The sequence below is a fragment of the Hyperolius riggenbachi genome, chromosome 10 (genome assembly GCF_040937935.1).
Source record: "Hyperolius riggenbachi isolate aHypRig1 chromosome 10, aHypRig1.pri, whole genome shotgun sequence".
NCBI classification, from domain to species: domain Eukaryota; kingdom Metazoa; phylum Chordata; class Amphibia; order Anura; family Hyperoliidae; genus Hyperolius; species Hyperolius riggenbachi.
The window spans coordinates 45,592,104-45,613,205 of NC_090655.1; the positions used below are offsets into that span (position 1 = coordinate 45,592,104).

Here is a 21,102-nt window from a genome sequence, read left to right on the forward strand (position 1 = left end):
ATACACTTCCTCCTTCCGGATTGAAGGAGAAAGTGTATAGTCACGTGACGCCGGAATGGAACGCATCGTGGGAGGCGCCGAAGGACGAGCGAAGAAGACGCCTGATGGGTAAGATTAACCCCCCTCGGCCACCCGCACAGCTGCTGTAATTAGTAGGATGATAAAGCATTGACTATATGCTTTAGGGCCTGTTTCCACTACACGCAGATTCTGCATGCAGAAAACTGACTCCAATGAATGCCTATGGGAAATCTGCATCAGAAAAATCGCGTTCAGTGGAAACAGGCCCATAGGCTTTCATTGGAGTCAGTTTTCTGCATGCAGAATCTGCGTGTAGTGGAAACAGGCCCTTACTGTACCTAATTTATGCGACAATAACACAGCATTCATCTGCATTACCACTTTTGCGTTGTAATGTTGCATTACAACTTACAATGCAACTTACAGCGCAGCATCCTTCTGTGAACCTAGCCTTACAGTATAATAATAAAAAATGCTACATGTATCACATTTTTCATCTATTCTCCCTGCACTGCAATAATCCATCAAATCCACATTCATTATCACATAAATCCTTAAAATACAGAATGGAATGCTGCGTAAGGTAAAAATCTTAGGGCTTGATTCACAAAGCGGTGCAAACTGTTTAGCACGGGCGTGCTAAACAGTTAGCACGTGAAGTGCCATCCGCGGACTTTTGCGCGCGTAAAGTGCCGCGATTTGCGTGATCGCGGACTTTTGCGTGTGCAATTTGCCGCAATTTGGGGTAAATTGCGCGCAAAAGTCCGCGAACGGCACTTCACGTGCTAACTGCTTAGCACACCTGTGCTAAACAGTTTGCACCGCTTTGTGAATCAAGCCCTTATGCTGGGTACACACGATGAGATTTCCCGTTCGATTTGCGGATCGATTCAATTAAATCAAACATGTTCGATTGGATTTCGATCGTTTTTTTCATGATAGGTATGCAAAATCGACGGAAAAAACGATCGAAATCCAATCGAACATGTTTGATTTAATCGAATCGATCCGCAAATCGAACGGGAAATCTCATCGTGTGTACCCAGCATTAGTGAATTGACTTGGAATTTTTAGTAAATTACTGAACTATTACCGTGTGTGTGAAAATCTTGTGTGAATTTGGGGGGAAAAAAAGTCTAAAATGCTGCATGATGTAAATTTACAACATTAGCTTGTTTAAAGCAAAAACACCTAATTTGCCAGGTATGTTAAAGGGAATCCGAGGTGAGAGACTTCAGAGGGTAAGGTCTTTTTTTTTCAAAGGGCAGTTGAACTGTGTGCTCAGCAAGCAGTTACCAGTTAGCAGTGAGCAGTTACCAGACAGCAGTGAGCAATTACCAGGCAACAGTGAGCAGTTGTGAGAGTTTGAGAGGTATTTCACTGCCTATCAATAATCCGTGGAAAAGAGGCCTTACTGTCCCTCAGAAGAGCTCATATATCATCGTCATATGCCCATTGACCATCATAGGGTAGGGACAATATTTTGGTGGTATGCCAAAAAAAAACGTATCTGTATGTTTTTTTGGGGATTTGGGAGGAAAATAGGGGACAACACATTAAAAAGGGAAACTGATGTTTAAGGTGGCTCTTCATGAAAGAGTTGGGCTAGAGTACTCTCATGGATGATAGACATGGAAGAGGGGGCAGCTCATGGATGGGAGGGGCTCTGCTCATCATGGAAGGGGAGTCACAACATACTTGGCCAAGAGCCACCCAAAGTATAAATCCAGCCTTGCACACAGTAATCTTACAGGTTCTTCCAACAGATAATTAACACACATTATACAATTAGCATGCCCAACATATGTAATGTGTATGCACACCGCACTCTGGCAACACATGTGTTACTTACGTAATGTGAGTTTCCCTAATTGCACAAAATACACGCTACCAAACCATCGGCTTTTCTGGTAAAATTGCTGTGTATACTGTGTGCTTCCTGCATGACAATTTTACCTACATTACATGAATACACCAAAATGCATCCAAAGTATGGAAACCCTATTTTTCTTCTAACGAGAATCCTGTATTGATTTGGACAAGAAATTCACTATAGCTAGTTATATGTAAAATAGGTTTGCAGGGCTTTTTCTAAATCACCTTCAACAAACCAGTGTGTATGAAGGCTGTACTGTTTGTGGGCTTAACTGTTTGGACTAGAGATCCACTTAACACAGTTGTGTAAAAAAGAAAAAGTTAGGAATGGAAAAAGGCACTAGAATAAGTCAGATGTTACAAAATGTTATCGGAAAATGTGCATGAGGGGTAAAAGCCAAGTTTCTGTTAGACTTTCCTCCATGTGGTTGGCAGAGCGGTGTGAGAACCTCCAGGTGCCTCCAGAGATTAAAGATTCTGGACTGTATAAAAGTCTCCTGTGTACCCCAGAAGCTCAAACGGCTCAACCATGAAGTGTTTTCTCCTCCTCTCCATCCTCGGCCTCGCTGGTATGTTCCAAAGCCTATCTTCTTTCTTTCAGTTTTAGATTCTCATATGACTATCTTCATAATGAAGGACTCCTTTAGGTTGACTCCTAAATGTGTGTTTTGTACTGGGAGTGTGACATTTCTGGTCAGTGTGTTCATATAATATGTATATTAGTGAAGAGAACTGAATGAATGAGGAAGAGATTGAAGGGAAGGGGAGAGAAAAAGCTGGAGCATTGGAGTAGACTAAAGCTAAGCACACACTTGTAATTTCCTGTAACCAAGTTCTATACAATGCATCTATTACTATGGAGGGGAGTAAAAAGGCAATGAGCAGCATGACATGAGTCTAAGGCCACCTTACTGGACACCTTGTCCAAGATTAATCCTGTGTGTAGGTTGCTTAAGGTCTCTTTCAGATGGATACCTGAACTGCTGCCACTCACAGGTGGCTTTCCGGTGCAATTAAAATGCAGCCAAATTGCGGCATTTATAACACCACTCGTGTAATCCTTTGACACTCGAGACATTACCCAGTGGCAAAAAAATGTGACCTGTCTCATCTGAACACGGCCTTGACCACTCTCAGATGTGACTCCATGGGGGGGAGCACCTCTTCACTGCTAGTACCGAGCGCTGACAAGAGCCCAGCTGGTTCATGGGAGCAGCTGCCAGGCCTCCCGTGTATAAGAGGTCTTACCAAGCAGAAGCATTGCTGAGGTCTGTCACACCAGTTCAGTGCCCCAACAGATGTATTTTAATTGTAGGGTTTTTTCTCTTCTATGATATAATGATGATCCCAAATTACCCTTTTGTAGAGGGAGGGATGAAATACTCAGGTCAGGAGTGTCCATTGCAATAAAGCAATGCAATTCCCATATGTATTAAAAATGGAATTTGTGAATGGACCATTAGGAAAAAAAATGGGTCTGTTCTATATGTCTGTATCCACACACTCAAGGAAATGATTCTAGCTGCGTGTCCTAAAGTGAACCAACCCTTAATCATCATTATTCTTTTCAAAGTAAAAAAAAATGTATTCTTATTATTATTAAAGCAGTGGCGCAACTACAAAAGTTGGGGTCCCCAAAAACTTTGATGGGCCCTTCAAAAAATTCACACCCATATCCATGTGGTGATCTCCACAATCAGGAAGCCAATTAGCCAGAATCATGTAAGTGCAGTCACTATGACACCCCCCACCAATAACAAGTATTCACTCAACAACACCTGCTGTGCCCTGGATCAGAGGTAGGGAGGATAAGAGGCTGAAGTTCCCATACAAAGATGATGACCTGAGCTCACCCAACAATCTGGATAACTTTTTTTATTTATGCAAAACACATAGTAAGAACCAGCACGGTTTTTGGGCGGGAGCCCTTTCTCAAGTAGGATAAGAGAAAAAGCACCAGCCCAAAAAGTTATGCTGGATGTAGTTTCCATAAGTTATCCAGATTGTTGGTTGGGCTTGGGTCATCATCATATGTTGTTTGACATGGGTGCTGTACTACCCTGAAGAACTCTGGCACTCCGACACTTTATAGAATGTTATTGTGTAGCTTGTAGGATCTCAAATATTTTAAGCTGACGTTCCTCACAGCCATGGGACTCCTCTGCGGATGCAGGGGTAGCTCCTCCTATTGTTACAGGGAGAAACATACCTACACTAACAAAATATGAAATAAGTTGTACTATATACCGGGCCTGATCCAATTCACTATTTCTCCTAAGTTTTCTCCTAGGAGATAAGTTTCATCTTCTGTTTAAAATAACTTTTCAACACTCTGCAATTGAAAAGGTACCAAAAAGTAGTTGAAAAAGTACTGCCCAAAATATTCTGAGTGTTTACTTGCTGGCACGTACTGTAACTTAAAAGACAGTTTATTGGGCAGCGCATAGTAGTTAGCACTCTTGCCTTGCAGCGCTGGGTTCCCGTTTCGAATCCCAGCCAGGGCACAATCTGCACTGAGTTTGTATGCACTTCCTCTGAGTGGGTTTCCTCCTGGCTCTCTGGTTTCCTCCCACACCCCAAAAACATACAGAAAAGTTAAATGGCTTGCCCCTAGATTGGCCCTAGACTACGATACATACACTACACGATACAGACACAGACATATGACTATGGTACAGAACTATCCGCAGTTCTGTACATAATATACTGTCTTGTCACCTAACTGTCCCTCAAAAGGGCTTACAATCTAGTAAGCCCTTTTGAGGGACAGTTAGGTGACAAGACAATATATTATGTACAGAACTGCGGAAGATGTCAATGTTATATAAATACTAAATACTACTAATAATAATTGATATGATGTGAAATATCACTTGGGAGAAAACTGAGAAGAAAACGTGAATTGGATTGGGCCCACTGTGTTATGTTTATGATGTTACATTTTGCAAGATTTGCAAGACCAGTCTAATAGATTCTGCCTTTTATGACTAGTGGAAATGAACTTTGTACAGCAGGAGAAATTGGCAGCGCTTCCAAACAGAGGCTGCACCCGAATTGACTACCTGCAATAGATGTGCAGAGCTCCACAATGTGGACTAAAATACACAACTTGCATTCAAAACAGGTACAGCAAAGGAGGACGTTAGCTTCAGTATAAATAATATGTGCACAAATTATTCTCTACTAGACTTCCCCATGGCAATGACGGGTCCTCTCGGGGAAGACCTACCGCTAGTCTAACGATAAAAACACAATTTTTTCCTAGTGCTGCTAGTCATAAAATGGTATACACATTTCTCTCAAACAGACATCAAACAAATGACAGCGCTCATAGGCTGCAACTGAATTGTAGACCAACAGAGGCATGCAGTGCCCCACAGGGGCATGTTGCCTTGAATGCATTCAAGGCACGTATTTAGCCCCTGTGGGGCTCTGCATGCCTCTGCTGGTCTACAATTCAGCTGCAGCCTATGAGCGCTGTCATTTGTTTGATGCCAGTGGAAATGAACTGAAGAATGTTACTGGATGCTATTGGACATGAACATTGCACATATGACCAAATACAGTAAATAAATAATAAAATCACATATTTTTTTTTAGCTGCTTTCCACTATGATGATGACAAGATCGTAGGAGGCTACACCTGCCCTCTCAACTCCGTTCCCTACCAGGTTTCCCTCAATTCTGGATACCACTTCTGCGGTGGCTCTCTGATCAATGACCAGTGGGTGGTCTCTGCTGCTCATTGCTACAAGTCGTAAGTGATATTATAGGATACACAGAATTCAGTCATTATTTACCAGCTTCAAACAATGATCCATTTGTAAACTCTTCTCTTACAGACGCATTGAGGTCAGACTTGGTGAGCATAACATTGAAGTTCTAGAGGGGACGGAACAGTTCATCTCATCAGCCAAGATCATCCGTCATCCAAAATACAACTCCTATCTGCTGGACAATGACATCATGCTGATTAAGCTGTCCCAGCCAGCGTTGCTGGATGCGAGAATCCAGGCTATCCGTCTGCCCACCCACTGTGATGAGGCTGGGGCTACCTGTTTAATCTCTGGCTGGGGGAACACACTAAGCAGCGGAGGTGAGGGCTCAAATCTTCTTTTCCAAAATAAAAAGTAGAGCACTGAATAAAGCTCTGTTTTTTTATTGTGGTGTGTTTTAAATTGTACCCAAGGCAACATGTGACATGATTGATGAGATAAACATGTGTATGTACAGTACAAAGCCTACCAGGCTGTTTTACTTGTTTTATTTTGCTGCCTGAAAGAGTTAATATCTAGGCCTGGAAGTGACAGCTTCCGTCTTGTCGGCACCTTGTCAGCAATATAGTAAACATCACTAATAAGAAAATTACAGTCAAAGTTTTTCTGGCAGAATACAATTTTTGAGCTCAGGGGAGAGAGATAAAAAGGTCAATAGTTCATGTATTTTAAGGGCTAGTTCACATTGGCTTCCGCTGAGCTTCTGCTCAGCATCAAGTTCAAACTCTGTTTTGTTTTTGTTTTTTTCAAAAATGCCAGCATTTAAAGAGAAACTACAACCAAGAATTGAACTTTATCCCAATCAGTAGCTGATACCCCATTTTACATGAGAAATCTATTGCTTTTCACAAACAGACCATCAGGGGGTGCTGTATAACTGATATTGCGGTGAAACTTCTCCCACAAGAAGCTCTGAGTACCAGGTACTTCTGGCAGTTTCCTGTCTGTGAACCCTGTTACATTGTGGGAAATAGCTGTTTACAGCTGTTTCCAACTGCCAAACAAAGCAGGCGGCAGCAGCTACATTACAGGCGGCAGCAGCTACATTACTTGCCAGCAGTAAAAATGTCACCATGTAATAAATGTCTGAATATAAATCAGGGATTTCAAATATTTTACAATAGGCAAACACTGACTAAATCATTTATACATAATTATTGTAAAAATGAAGCACTTTTTTTTATTACATTATTTTCACTGGAGTTCCTCTTTAACAGCTAAGCTTTTAGGCCTCTTTTCCATGAACAGTTGATAGGCAGTGAAATGTCTCTCAAATTCTCATAACTGCTTGCTGCTGCCTGGTAACTGCTCACTGCTGCCTGGTAACTGCTTGCTGAGCACACAGTTCAACGGTTCATGGAAAAGAGGCATTCATGGTTTTTGAAGGCTTTTTAATGGCTTTCAGGAAAGCGTCGCCTCTCCTGGGCTTTTGTTGGCTCTTGCAGGAAGTATAGGGAAAGGCTGGGTTTTTATGGGCTTTCACTGGCTTTCACTGGCTTTTGCTGGCTTTCAAACACCAACTAGAAGCTGCATGTTGCTTTTGAGATGAGACGATACAACGATATCAACTGCCAGGCTTTCATAAAAGCTTGTACAGAACCCTCCCATTTAGGCCTCTTTTCCACTGGTAGTTCATAGGCAGTGAAATGCCTCTCAAGCTCTCACAACTGCTCACTGCTGCCTGGCAACTGCTTTTTGAGCACACAGTACAACTGCCCGTGGAAAAGAGGCCTCACTTGCATGGTATGGCAGTGGATCCCTAAAAACGTTACTTTTAAAATGCTGCTTTTAATGCCAGAAAAAACATCCGTGTGAACTAGCCCTAAGTCTGGGACACTTAATAGACTGTCACCGATTAGTAAAACATTCAACCTGTTTTGTAATTGTTTAATATAAAAGAAAACTATGGGATATTAAAATAAGTAATTTTTAGGAGTAGGAGGATAAATATAATTGTTTATCAGTTTATTTTCATTCGGGTTCACTTTAATAGTAACACATTGAATTTAATATTTGTTTTATGGATTTAGTTTATTTATAATCGGATTTTAAAATAATTAACAATGAGTTTAATGTGATATTTTGCACATGCATGTTTACGCTTTACCATCCAACCACTCTGAATTCAATGAAAAATAATAACGACAATTTTTGGCCATAAAAATCATATCATCCTGTTCTCAATATAATTTTATTGCACGAGTCTCCACAACAAAACAACATGCTCCTCTAGGGAACCAAATCACAAACATTTAAAATCTATTTCTGCGCAGAAAGACAAGACCTGTCTTGTCTTTCTGAGCAAAAATAGATTTTAAATTTAACTGCAGAATCTTAGGTAACTCAGAATCTTGCACTCTGAATTCAATGCCTTATAGTCTGCTATAAGATCACATTAAAAAGCAGAAAGACTAACATGTAGAGATGTGCTTCAATTCCAACATTCCCTGCACATTTCTGTTGACTTGAAGCCATGGTAGCTGCTTTCTGAACTTGGCCTCGGCACATCTTCCTCAGTTAAAATTTGCATGGAATGCCAAACTCATCTTTGCTGTTGAGTAAAGCCTCATATACTCATGTGAGGGCTCTCACTTGGCAGGGATCGATCTTTCAGATGACAGTTTGGGGTTGGATGCTGTGCAGACACTACACTAGCCTGCTGGCTAGAGATGTGTCTGTTGCTATGGAGGGGGGTGGAAGGGAGACAAGTGGAGCAACTTTTCATAGACATGGGCAGAGGGGAAAACAATACAACCCGGACTGCTAGGGCATTGAGGGTCGCTAGTAAAGATCCACCATGCTGGATCTTTAGACAACCTCACTAGATGCATGCCAGATTCTCAGCCGAGGAGGTCTATAACAGCCAACAAGGCCGAGTTTAAACTAGCGTGTGTACATAAATACATTTGCACAATATACAAAGTCCTGTTCATTGAATTTAACGTTGTGAGCGGCCTCTAGACCATTAACTGGTGCTGTGCTATGTTCTACTCAAAACCCATGCTGCTTTGCAGACTTCACAACATAGTTATTTACTCCCTTAAGGAACCACAAAAATGAAATTCAATAATTTATTTAATAAGCAAAAAGCTGTACAACGGGTTTCATGGTCGTAAGATCCCTTTTCTGGTTAAGATTGAGTGCCTAAGGCTCTCCTAACTCCGCACCTTCATGGAGACACAAAGGTTCTTCTAGCCCAGCTTCTCCATGGAGAAGCAATCAATATTAACCTGCAAAAGGGTTCTTATGTCCGTGAAATGTGTTGTCCAGTCTTGTGCTTTTTTAAATAAACTATTGATTTTCATTTGAGTAGTTTATTAAGATAAGACCAACACTTGCCTTTTTTAGTTGTTTTATATACCTTGAGTGCCTCTATCCAGCTTTGCTATTTTTGTCCACTGATTTTTTTTTTTAATGTTTTTTTTTAGCTAACTACCCTGACTTGCTGCAGTGTTTGGAGGCCCCAATCCTGTCTGCCGAGAGTTGTCAAGGCTCCTACCCTGGTCAAATCACTGACAACATGATCTGTGTTGGGTACCTGGATGGTGGCAAAGACTCTTGTCAGGTAATTCTTGCACTACCTTTAGACAATTGTCCATGACATTCCTGGGGATAATGGTCTTTCCTTCAGGCCAATGGAATGTAGGCTAAGCCAACCACTACTATTACCCCTGTGTTTGTGTTTCCTCTTTTTTTTGTTTTGTTTTTTTGCAATTTTGCAATTCTGAAGAGTCACAAGTCACATGTCCACTGTTTAAAAAAATGTACATCTGAAAAATCCACACCACAACTCTAATGCAATACCATTGACTTGAATAAAATGTCCAGCTTTGCGAATTCACATTTCCAGCACGTTGCATGCAAATTCTGTTATGTGTCACACCAGTGACACATAAGGGCTTTAGAATACAGGGGGTTAGAGATGGCTTGACCCTCTGATTTTAGGTTTGTGAACCTCGAACACGAACTTCCGCAAAAGTTCGGGATTGTGCAAACTTCGCGAATCGCAATAGACTTCAATGGGCAGGTGAACTTTGAAAACTACAAACATTTATGCTGGCCACAAAAGTGAAGGAAAAGATGTTTCAAGGGGTCTAACACCTGGAGTTTTGCATGGCGGAGTGGGATACATGCCAAAAGTCCCAGGGAAAAATCTGGATTTGACGCACAGCAGCATTTTAAGGGCAGAAATCACATTGCAATGCTAAATTGGAGGCATAAAGTGCTTTAAAATATCTTGCATGTGTATACATCAATCAGGTAGTGTAATTAGTGTACTGCTTCACACTGACACACCAAACTCACTGTGTAACGCACCGCAAACCAGTGGTGCTCAGCAGAGCTCGAATATTCGAGTAGCTCGAATATTCGAGCTCTTTTTCAGCTATTCGAGCTCGGTATTCGAGCTCCGAATAGCTGTAGCTATTCGAATGGGCTATTCGAGTACACTCGAATAGCCCATTCACTATTCGAGCAAACCGGCGCTATTCGAGCTCGGTACCGAGCTCGAATAGCGTCATAGCCCAGATTGATGTCCTTAGAGCCAATCAGAGGGCTCCCAGGCCCTCTGACGGCAGCCAATCACAGAGGGGGACCCTGGCCAGCCCCTACCCTATAAATAGCGGCCGCCATGTTAGGTTTCTCCGTGCTTGCCTGAGACTTGTACAGAGAGAGAGTTGCTCCTTTGTGCTTTGGCTTAGCAAGAGCTCTATTGTGGTCATTTACCTAGCGTTTTTGCTCACATACACCTCCTATACACACCTATATTGTTGTTAGTTAGTTAGACATTGTATTTTAGTTAGTAGCTTTTGTGTTACATAGACAGAGACAGCTGCTGCAGGCAAGCTTACACAGCTTTAGGCCTCAGGGCCTGCCTGTGTGGGCAGCTGTTCTCTCCTGTCCTCTGTTTATTTCTCTCATCTATACCAGTATTTCTGCTGTCCTTTACTACTGATTGTATTAGTATTGTAGTTATATATACTGTAACTGTACTAGGACACTCACTGTCACTGTTCATAGGCTACTAGCTGCTCCTGCGTGTGTGCACTCACTGTCTGTGTACACACTACACACACTCTATTTCCTTCTGATAACTGATTGCTTATTGTAATTAGTTAGTTGTACTTACTGTTACTACTTACTCTTACTGTACTAGGAGTCTAGGACACTCAGTCACTGTTCATAGGCTACTAGCTCCTGCGTGTGTGCACTCACTGTCTGTGTACACACACTACACACACTCTATTTCCTTCTGATAACTGATTGATTATTGTAATTAGTTAGTTGTACTTACTGTTACTACTTACTCTTACTGTACTAGGAGTCTAGGACACTCAGTCACTGTTCATAGGCTACTAGCTCCTGCGTGTGTGCACTCACTGTCTGTGTACACACACTACACACACTCTATTTCCTTCTGATAACTGATTGCTTATTGTAATTACTTAGTTGTACTTACTGTTACTACTTACTCTTACTGTACTAGGAGTCTAGGACACTCAGTCACTGTTCATAGGCTACTAGCTCCTGCGTGTGTGCACTCACTGTCTGTGTACACACACTCTATTTCCTTCTGATAACTGATTGCTTATTGTAATTAGTTAGTTGTACTTACTGTTACTACTTACTCTTACTGTACTAGGAGTCTAGGACACTCAGTCACTGTTCATAGGCTACTAGCTCCTGCGTGTGTGCACTCACTGGGCCTGATTCACAAAGCGGTGCAAACTTTTTCGCGGACTTTTGCGCGCGCAAAGTGCCGCGATTCGCGCGATCGCGGACTTTTGCGCGCGCAATTTGCCGCAATTCTCTGCAGATTGCGCGCGCAAAAGTCCGCGATCGCGCGAATCGTGGCACTTTGTGCGCGCAAAAGTCCGCGAAAAAGTTTGCAACGCTTTGTGAATCAGGCCCACTGTCTGTGTACACACTACACACACTCTATTTACTTCTGATAACTGATTGATTATTGTAATTAGTTAGTTGTACTTACTGTTACTACTTACTGTACTAGGAGTCTAGGACACTCAGTCACTGTTCATAGGCTACTAGCTCCTGCGTGTGTGCACTCACTGTCTGTGTACACACACTACACACACTCTATTTCCTTCTGATAACTGATTGCTTATTGTAATTACTTAGTTGTACTTACTGTTACTACTTACTCTTACTGTACTAGGAGTCTAGGACACTCAGTCACTGTTCATAGGCTACTAGCTCCTGCGTGTGTGCACTCACTGTCTGTGTACACACACTACACACACTCTATTTACTTCTGATAACTGATTGATTATTGTAATTAGTTAGTTGTACTTACTGTTACTACTTACTCTTACTGTACTAGGAGTCTAGGACACTCAGTCACTGTTCATAGGCTACTAGCTCCTGCGTGTGTGCACTCACTGTCTGTGTACACACACTACACACACTCTATTTCCTTCTGATAACTGATTGCTTATTGTAATTAGTTAGTTGTACTTACTGTTACTACTTACTCTTACTGTACTAGGAGTCTAGGACACTCAGTCACTGTTCATAGGCTACTAGCTCCTGCGTGTGTGCACTCACTGTCTGTGTACACACACTACACACACTCTATTTCCTTCTGATAACTGATTGCTTATTGTAATTAGTTAGTTGTACTTACTGTTACTACTTACTGTACTAGGAGTCTAGGACACTCAGTCACTGTTCATAGGCTACTAGCTCCTGCGTGTGTGCACTCACTGTCTGTGTACACACACTACACACACTCTATTTCCTTTTGATAACTGATTGATTATTGTAATTAGTTAGTTGTACTTACTGTTACTACTTACTCTTACTGTACTAGGAGTCTAGGACACTCAGTCACTGTTCATAGGCTACTAGCTCCTGCGTGTGTGCACTCACTGTCTGTGTACACACACTACACACACTCTATTTCCTTCTGATAACTGATTGCTTATTGTAATTAGTTAGTTGTACTTACTGTTACTACTTACTGTACTAGGAGTCTAGGACACTCAGTCACTGTTCATAGGCTACTAGCTCCTGCGTGTGTGCACTCACTGTCTGTGTACACACACTACACACACTCTATTTCCTTCTGATAACTGATTGCTTATTGTAATTAGTTAGTTGTACTTACTGTTACTACTTACTGTACTAGGAGTCTAGGACACTCAGTCACTGTTCATAGGCTACTAGCTCCTGCGTGTGTGCACTCACTGTCTGTGTACACACACTACACACACTCTATTTCCTTCTGATAACTGATTGATTATTGTAATTAGTTAGTTGTACTTCCTGACTGTTACTACTTACTTACTGTACTAGAGACACTCACTCAGTCACCTCACCCACCAACCCACTCCATTAAAGTACCCCACTTTTCACCCGCCCTTTTAAAAAACTTTTGTCTATACGCCCAAAACATGGAAGATGTCTGGAAGTGGCAGCCAGCGCGGTTTGGGCAAGGGGAAGGGCAGCAAGGGAATCAGGAGGAGAGGGAGCAGCATTGTGGCAGGCCGCGGTCGCGCCACCATGCACAGTTCCGCAGCAGCAGCAGCAGCGTCAGTGGCTAACATTCCTCCCATAGCCACTGGCCGTGGACGCCTTGGGTGCCGCCCAGCAGGAGCATCTGCAACTCACGCTGCAGAGACACAGCAGCAGCAGCGTGTAGCACCTGCTCCGATTTTCCTCCAGCCGGGTCGGAAACGTCCCATTGAGGAAAAGCATGCAGACACTGTGGTGCAACTCATGACGGAGGATGAGCAGCCCGCCATCAGCTCTGCATCCGAGGCCTCCACCCTCACCACCACCACCACCACCCCTGTTCGCAGCAGCCGCCCAGCAGGGTCTGGGGAGGAGGCCAGTTCACCGTCACAAGTTGGCGACCTGTCACTCAGCAGTCTTTTTACCCCAGGCACCATCAGGGTATTGTCTGCTGTTGTTGGCGATTTTGAGGAGGAGATGCTGATGGGCACTTTGGGGGATGAGGGATTGGACAGCAAGACTGTGGCGACAGTCAAGCAGCCCATCCATGCATCAGGAGAGGAGTTTGGGGGGTCATCATCCCAGCAGGACATGTTTCAGGAGGGGGAGGATGATGATGACCCGGTGACAGACAGAGACTGGGTGCCACCACCTCCAGGGGATGTCGTCCTCAGCAGCTCTGAGGAGGAGGAGGAGGATGCTCTTGTGGGCCTTGCAAGGAGGCGCATCATTGCAAGCATTGGCAGCAGCAGTAGGCAGGTCCCACAGCCTGCTGGTGTCTCAGGCTCAGCAGCAGCAGCAGCATCTGCCAGTACCACCACCAGCCGCACCCAAGCCCCCCCCCCCAACCACCACAGGGAGACAGGCAGCAGCGCTTCCATGCCGTAGGGGGATGTTTCTGTCACCAATCTGGCGATATTTCACCATGCCCACTGTGTACAGCAAGTACGCCACTTGCAACCACTGTCAGCGGAAGTTGAGCAGAGGTGCAGACCCCTTAAAGTTCAGCACCAGCTCGCTCATCAACCACCTTGCTGCGAAACATTTCCACCAGCATGAGGAGTTCCAGAGGCTGAAGGCATCTGGTGCTGGCAGTGGCACCACACCCATCACTGCACAGCCTTCAGCAGCAGCAGCAGCAGCAACAGCAGCCACCCGCCCTCCTGCTCCTCCAGCAGCACCAGCAGGAGTGCGGAAACGCACTCCTCCTCCCCCCTCTGCAACTCCTCCCGCCGACACTGAGGCCTGTTCTGGCAGCCAGTCCTCAGTGGCCTCCTCCGCTGTGTCTGCTGATTCCCGTGCCAGCAAAAGGCCACGCCAGAGCCTTTTGAGCGAGTCCTTCCAGGGGGTGGTTAGGGCTCTGCCTCCCAGCAGCCGTCGCGTGCGGCAGCTGAACGGCTTGCTGGCACGGGCCATGTGCTCCCAACTCCTGCCGTACACGCTCGTGCAGGAGGGGAGCGACATTCGTGCGCTGCTTGCTTGCGCAGCCCCAGACTGGCAGCTCCCCAGCAGACACTTTTTCTCCCGCAAGGCCATTCCTGCACTGCACCGTTTTGTGATGGCCAATGTGGAGCGAGGGCTGGAGCACGCGGTTGGTGAAAGGGTCCACGTCACCATGGACTCCTGGAGCAGCCGCTTCGGGACAGGCCGCTACCTGTCCTTCACTGTCCACTGGGTCAGCTTGGTGGAAGGGGGTGAGGATGGGAGAGCAGCAGCGGGCACAGCAGCAGCAGCAACACAGTGGGTGGTGCCACCCCGCAGGGTCAGGGGAACTGCAGCAGGTTCCTCCGATCCTCTGCCATCCTCCGGCACACCTGGCCAAACCCCCCGCCTCAGCAGCAGCGTGAAGGCCCGCCACTGCCAAGCGCTGCTGCAGTTGGTCAGCCTTGGGAAGACCAAGCTGACGGCAACCCATGTGTTGGCCAAACTCCAGGAGCAGGAGAGGATTTGGCTGACCCCCAGAGGCCTCAGAGTCGGAGAGGTGGTGGCCGTTGTGCGTCACTTCCGGCGCTCGGCTGCAGCCTGTGCGAGCCTGGAAGACGTGCAAAAGGAGCTGGAGCTGCCACGCCATCGGCTGATCATTGACGTTCCGACTCGCTGGAACTCCACTCTGGCGATGTTGGAGCGTCTGGTTGAACAGAAGCACGCTGTCAACCAGTACCTTGCCCTGGCCACTGTTTCCGCCGCTCAGAGAAGGGACAAGACCAGCAACATCCCGTCCATCGTCCCCGATGATGACTGGAGGCACATGCAGCAGGTGTGCTTAGTGCTGGCTCCCTTTCTGCAGGCCACTAACATGGTGAGCAGGGACCATGCTATGGTCTGCGAGTGGGTGCCCCTGGTTTGTCTGCTGAACAGGGCCCTCGATGCTTTGCTGGAACAGGGAGCGGCAGCCTTGGACCAGCAGGAGCGGCAAGCAGCTGCACAGTCCACCTCTGAGGGGGAGGAGGAGGAGGACTTGGTGGAGGTCCCTGACCTTGCTGCTGATGAGGGGGAGCAGCACAGTGCAGCTGAGTTGGTGCGGGGGTGGAGAGAGGATGAGGCTGACGAGGCAGAGGAGGAGGAGGAGGATGAGGACAGCAGCACTGCCGTCGATGTGCCAGCAGACGTGGCCCGCCTCTTCCCAATGGCAGCGCACATGCTGACGTGCCTGCGCAGGGACCCCAGGGTGATCCAGATGAAGCAGAGGGAGGACATCTGGATCAGCATGATGTTGGACCCACGCCTCAAGGGGAAGTTGAGCCAGTTCCTGCCGCCTGCAGGAGGAGACCCAGCGCAACAAATAAGGAGCTTGCAGCAGGCCCTTGTTGAGCGCTTGGAGGAAGCCTTCCCCCAGCCTTCCACCCCCACTGTCCAGCAGCCAGCACAGAGGCAGCAGCAGGTGCCTGCATCCAGCAGCAGCAAGCGCCCCACAGACCTGCTGTCTCTCAGCCACGAGCTCTACAGGACTGTAGAGGCTCCGGCAGCAGTGACTAGAGAGGAGGTGCATGCAGCAGCATCCTCCTCCGGTCACAGCCAGCGCCTGACCCGCATGGTGGCTGACTACATGGGGTCCTACAGCGGGCTTGACAGCGATGCCCCTGTTGATCCCATGGAGTATTGGGTCAAGCGCCTGGAGATCTGGAGCGAGCTGGCGCAGTACGCCCTGGAAGTGCTGTCCTGCCCCCCTTCCAGCGTGCTGTCCGAGCGCTGCTTCAGTGCAGCTGGTGGCGTGGTCACCGAGAAACGCTCACGTCTGTCTCACAAGTCTGTGGACAGACTGACGTTTCTCAAGATGAACCAGGCGTGGGTGGAAGGCGAGTTCCTGGCCCCTGTTGTCGGCGAGAGGGGGACATGAACTGGCTGCCGGAACTTAGAACCATCGTTAATGTGCCTTACCACCCTTTACCACCTCCTGGCTCCTGCTCACTAAGCCAGCCTGGTTCACTTTGACTATTACGTCGCCTGCAGCCACACATTTTACACCTACAGTGGGCTGCTGTGTACTGCCCTTCTGCTGTCTGTCTGTGTTTCCCACTGCCAGGGTACACAGATTTACCTTCTGCTGCCACTATGCCACCAGCTATTACGTCAAAAAATAGCTATATCTGTGTAATTGGTTGTAAAACCAAAACCAAAAAACCATTAAAAAAAAAAAGGTTTAATTTTTCTGAGGTGCCCGGGTTGAAAACTGTGTTGTCCCAGTTGTGTATTGGACACGATGTGGGCTGCACGACCGCTGTCTGGGACCTCCTGTTGTGTTTATTTACAGCCCTGGTATCACCGCTAGGTACCAGGGCTATTATGTCACGCTGCCTACCTGCTGCCACACTCACACTACTCCTCCATTCCTCCTGCTGCTGCTGCTGTCTGTCTGTGTTTCCCACTGCCAGGGTACACAGAATTACCTTCTGCTGCCACTATGCCACCAGCTATTACGTCAAAAAATAGCTATATCTGTGTAATGGGTTGTAAAACCAAAACCAAAAAACCATTAAAAAAAAAAGGTTTAATTTTTCTGAGGTGCCCGGGTTGAAAACTGTGTTGTCCCAGTTGTGTATTGGACACGATGTGGGCTGCACGACCGCTGTCTGGGACCTCCTGTTGTGTTTATTTACGGCCTGGTATCACCGCTAGGTACCAGGGCTATTATGTCACGCTGCCTACCTGCTGCCACACTCACACTACTCCTCCATTCCTCCTGCTGCTGCTGCTGTCTGTCTGTGTTTCCCACTGCCAGGGTACACAGAATTACCTTCTGCTGCCACTATGCCACCAGCTATTACGTCAAAAAATAGCTATATCTTTGTAATGGGTTGTAAAACCAAAACCAAAAAACCATTAAAAAAAAAAAGGTTTAATTTTTCTGAGGTGCCCGGGTTGAAAACTGTGTTGTCCCAGTTGTGTATTGGACACGATGTGGGCTGCACGACAGCTGTCTGGGACCTCCTGTTGTGTTTATTTACGGCCTGGTATCACCGCTAGGTACCAGGGCTATTATGTCACGCTGCCTACCTGCTGCCACACTCATACTACTCCTCCATTCCTCCTGCTGATGCTGCTGTCTGTCTGTGTTTCCCACTGCCAGGGTACACAGAATTACTTTCTGCTGCCACTATGCCACCAGCTATTACGTCAAAAAATAGCTATATCTGTGTAATGGGTTGTAAAACCAAAACCAAAAAACCATTAAAAAAAAAAAGGTTTAATTTTTCTGAGGTGCCCGGGTTGAAAACTGTGTTGTCCCAGTTGTGTATTGGACACGATGTGGGCTGCACGACCGCTGTCTGGGACCTCCTGTTGTGTTTATTTACAGCCCTGGTATCACCGCTAGGTACCAGGGCTATTATGTCACGCTGCCTGCCTCATTGACTGCCTGCTGCCACACACTCATCCTCCTTCTCCTGCTGCTGAATTTACCTCCTGCTGTCTGTGTGTTTCCACTGCCAGGGAGCGCATACAATGGCGCTTCCAACATGCGTGCGCCCACCAGCTATTTGTTACACTCAAAAATAGCTGCATTTCTTTAAAAAAAAAATGGAAAGAGAAATAAGTGAAGAAGAAGAAGACGATATAGGAGAAGGAGAAGAAGAAGAAGATGAAGAAGATGAAGAAGAAGATGAAGAAGATGAAGAAGAAGAAGAAGAAGACGATGAAGAAGATGAAGAAGAAGATGAAGAAGAAGAAGATGAAGAAGAAGAAGAAGAAGAAGAAGAAGAAGATGAAGAAGATGAAGAAGATGAAGAAGATGAAGAAGAAGAAGATGATGAAGAAGAAGAAGAAGAAGATGAAGAAGAAGAAGAAGATGAAGATGAAGATGAAGAAGAAGAAGAAGATGAAGAAGATGAAGAAGATGAAGAAGAAGAAGATGAAGATGAAGAAGATGAAGAAGAAGAAGATTAGAAGATGAAGAAGAAGAAGATGAAGAAGAAGAAAAAGAAGAAGACAATATAGAAGAAGAAGAAAAAGATATAGAAGAAGATATAGAAGAAGAAGATATAGAAGATAAAGAAGAAGAAGAAGAAGAAGAAGAAGAAGAAGAAGAAGAAGAAGAAGAAGAAGAAGAAGTATATACAGTACTGAACAAAATTCTGGACACAACTTCTCTTTCCACCTTTTTTTTTTTAAAGGAACATCCCCACATAATCACTTGCTGTTGTTACTTGGAAAAAAAGATGTTTCTTGCATCATTCACCCTCAAAACAAGTGTTGGAAGCTATTTAAGGCCAATTCGAATAGTCAGCTCGAATAATGAGCTCGAATACCGACTCGAATAGTCAGTTCGAAGTCCGAGGTCGAATCGAATAGTAAAAATTATTCGACTCGAATATTCGACTGACCTCGAATAATTTACTATTCGAATTCGACCAAACTCGAATTTTAAAAAGGGGTATTTGAGCACCACTGCCGCAAACAGCTGTTTGTGTAGTGAGAGCAATGGCGTTTTTCAAGCCCATATGGTCGCTGGGCTGTGGTAGCTCAGTGATAGAACAACAGTGACTGTCCAGCTGATCGAATTTGGTCTGTCGACAATGAAGCAACGACCTTATTATCTTGGGTCAGGTGTGCCCCCCGACACACTCATATAGCCGGCGGTCATTGCTTCATTGTGATATGCAAGCCCCTTCACCGCAGCAAGGTAACGATCACGAAGGGGAATTGACAAATGTACATGCCTTTTGTGTTGTTTTTGCAGCCGCAGTGCAGCCAGAAATATTAGGCAGGCATGTACACGCACCAGAAAAAATTATTATTGTTTTTGTTAGTGGCTTAGCGCCCGCTGCTAGCACCCAGTAGTCCAGGGGTTCATCGCTGTTGTCTACATCCGCAGTTAAGACCAGGTAGTCAGCTACCTGCCGGTCCAGGCGTTGGTGTAGGGTGACTAGTATTACAAATGTGCAGCTGTCACACACACACAGGTACCATGAACAGGTATGCAGTGACTAGTATTACAAATGTACAGCTGTCACACACACAGGTACCATGAACAGGTATGCAGTGACTAGTATTACAAATGTGCAGCTGTCACGCACACAGGTACCGTGAACAGGTATGCAGTGACTGCTATATAATATAACACTGCGTGCTGTCACGCAGGTGCACTGAACAGGTATGTAGTGACAGGTATCAGTACAATGTGCAGCTGCCTGTCACACACACAAGTACCGTGAACAGGTATGCACGGTCGGACTGGTATTACAAATGTGCAGCTGTCACACACGTGCAGTGAAAGGGTAGTCACTGAATGTGCTGGAACTTGCACAGTATAGGAATTAGCAAGGGCCAGCTGCTACTGACTGACAGTGCTGTATATGCAAGTGTCAGTGGGCCACAAAAAAAAAAAAAAAACAGGTCACAATAACAACATTAGCTCTCAAAAAAGCTGTTGTGGGGTGCTTTTTAGCAATAAGTATCAGCAAGGAGCAAGCTAACAAGCCTAACTTTAGCCTAACTAAGCTTTCCCTATGTCTCTGCAGCAAACTCTCCCTTCTCTAATTACTGCAGCCACACCGAGTGAGGAAAATGGCCGACGCAGCTGCCTTATATAGGGGGGGGGAGGGGGGGCTCCAGGAGGGAGTGTAGCCTGATTGTCTACCATGTGTTTGCTGACTGTGATGTAGAGGGTCAAAGTTGAGCCTAATGATGTAGTATAGGGGCGGGTCAAACTCACCATAAAGTTTACATTTCGACGCAAACCAGCGATGTTTGCGCAAACAAGTTTGTGTTTGAACTGTTCGGGCCATCTCTACAGGGGGTTGATGTGCTAACCAAAATGCAATATTACAGTTAGTGCATCAACCTTTAGATGCTGTAATGCCACTACTTTTCTGTATTTAAATTTTTACTATAAACCACACTGTCCTGAAACTGTCTACTGAATTTTCCTCCCCCGGCGGAATGGAGAAGTTCTTTGCTCGCTCTGATATCTTTTATGTTTGTTATGATGATGAGTGATGTTTCTTTCTTGCAGGGTGACTCCGGTGGCCCCGTGGTTTGCAATGGTGAGCTGCAGGGAGTGGTCTCCTGGGGAATTGGCTGCGCTTTGCCTGGCTATCCTGGCGTCTACACCAAGGTCTGCAATTACGTGACCTGGATTGAAAGCAGCATTGCTGAGAACTAAACGTCTCCATAGATAAGGAATGGTGGAACAAGGAGAGTGATAGATGCATGTCATATCATATTCAATAAAGCAAGATGCAAGAGAAAAGGGTGTTTGTGTTTTATTATCCATAAATTATTTATCTCTTCTTACTAATCATATAGTTTTTCAATCGCTTTTATCTTGTAACTCAAGTTGCTCCTTTGTAGCAAAACTTATGAGAAAGCATGTGTTGTTCTGTAATGACTTTTTGCTTTAACCACTTGAGGACCGTGGTGTTAAACACCCCTAGTGACCAGGCCATTTTTACAGAAATAGCCACTGCAGCTTTAAGGCTTCGCTGCAGGGCCGTCCAACTCAGCACACCACCCCCCCCCC

General features: G+C 45.5%; 1 protein-coding gene across 2 annotated transcripts; it reads left to right on the plus strand.

Annotated features, from left to right (window-relative positions):
- Positions 1–1,341: 1,341 nt before the first annotated feature.
- Positions 1,342–20,820, plus strand: LOC137535936 (trypsin-like). Of its 2 annotated transcripts, none has more exons than XM_068257831.1 (6): positions 1,342–1,393; positions 2,309–2,465; positions 5,497–5,653; positions 5,739–5,992; positions 9,101–9,237; positions 20,596–20,820. In XM_068257831.1, exons 2-6 carry the CDS (start codon positions 2,426–2,428, stop codon positions 20,743–20,745), a joined length of 738 nt encoding a protein of 245 aa, XP_068113932.1. In that variant the 5' UTR covers positions 1,342–1,393; positions 2,309–2,425; the 3' UTR covers positions 20,746–20,820. The 2 variants fall into 2 exon arrangements, with proteins under 2 accessions (XP_068113932.1, XP_068113931.1); XM_068257830.1 differs by having other exon boundaries at positions 1,360–1,490.
- The last annotated feature ends 282 nt before the right edge of the window (positions 20,821–21,102 follow it).

Bases quoted from the DNA above. Each gene is read 5' to 3' on its own strand.
- LOC137535936 (XM_068257831.1), top strand. From the start codon at position 2,426: ATGAAGTGTTTTCTCCTCCTCTCCATCCTCGGCCTCGCTG. The intron at 5,654-5,738 runs GTAAGTGATATT...CTTCTCTTACAG, and splicing joins GCTGCTCATTGCTACAAGTC to ACGCATTGAGGTCAGACTTG. The intron at 5,993-9,100 runs GTGAGGGCTCAA...GTTTTTTTTTAG, and splicing joins GAACACACTAAGCAGCGGAG to CTAACTACCCTGACTTGCTG.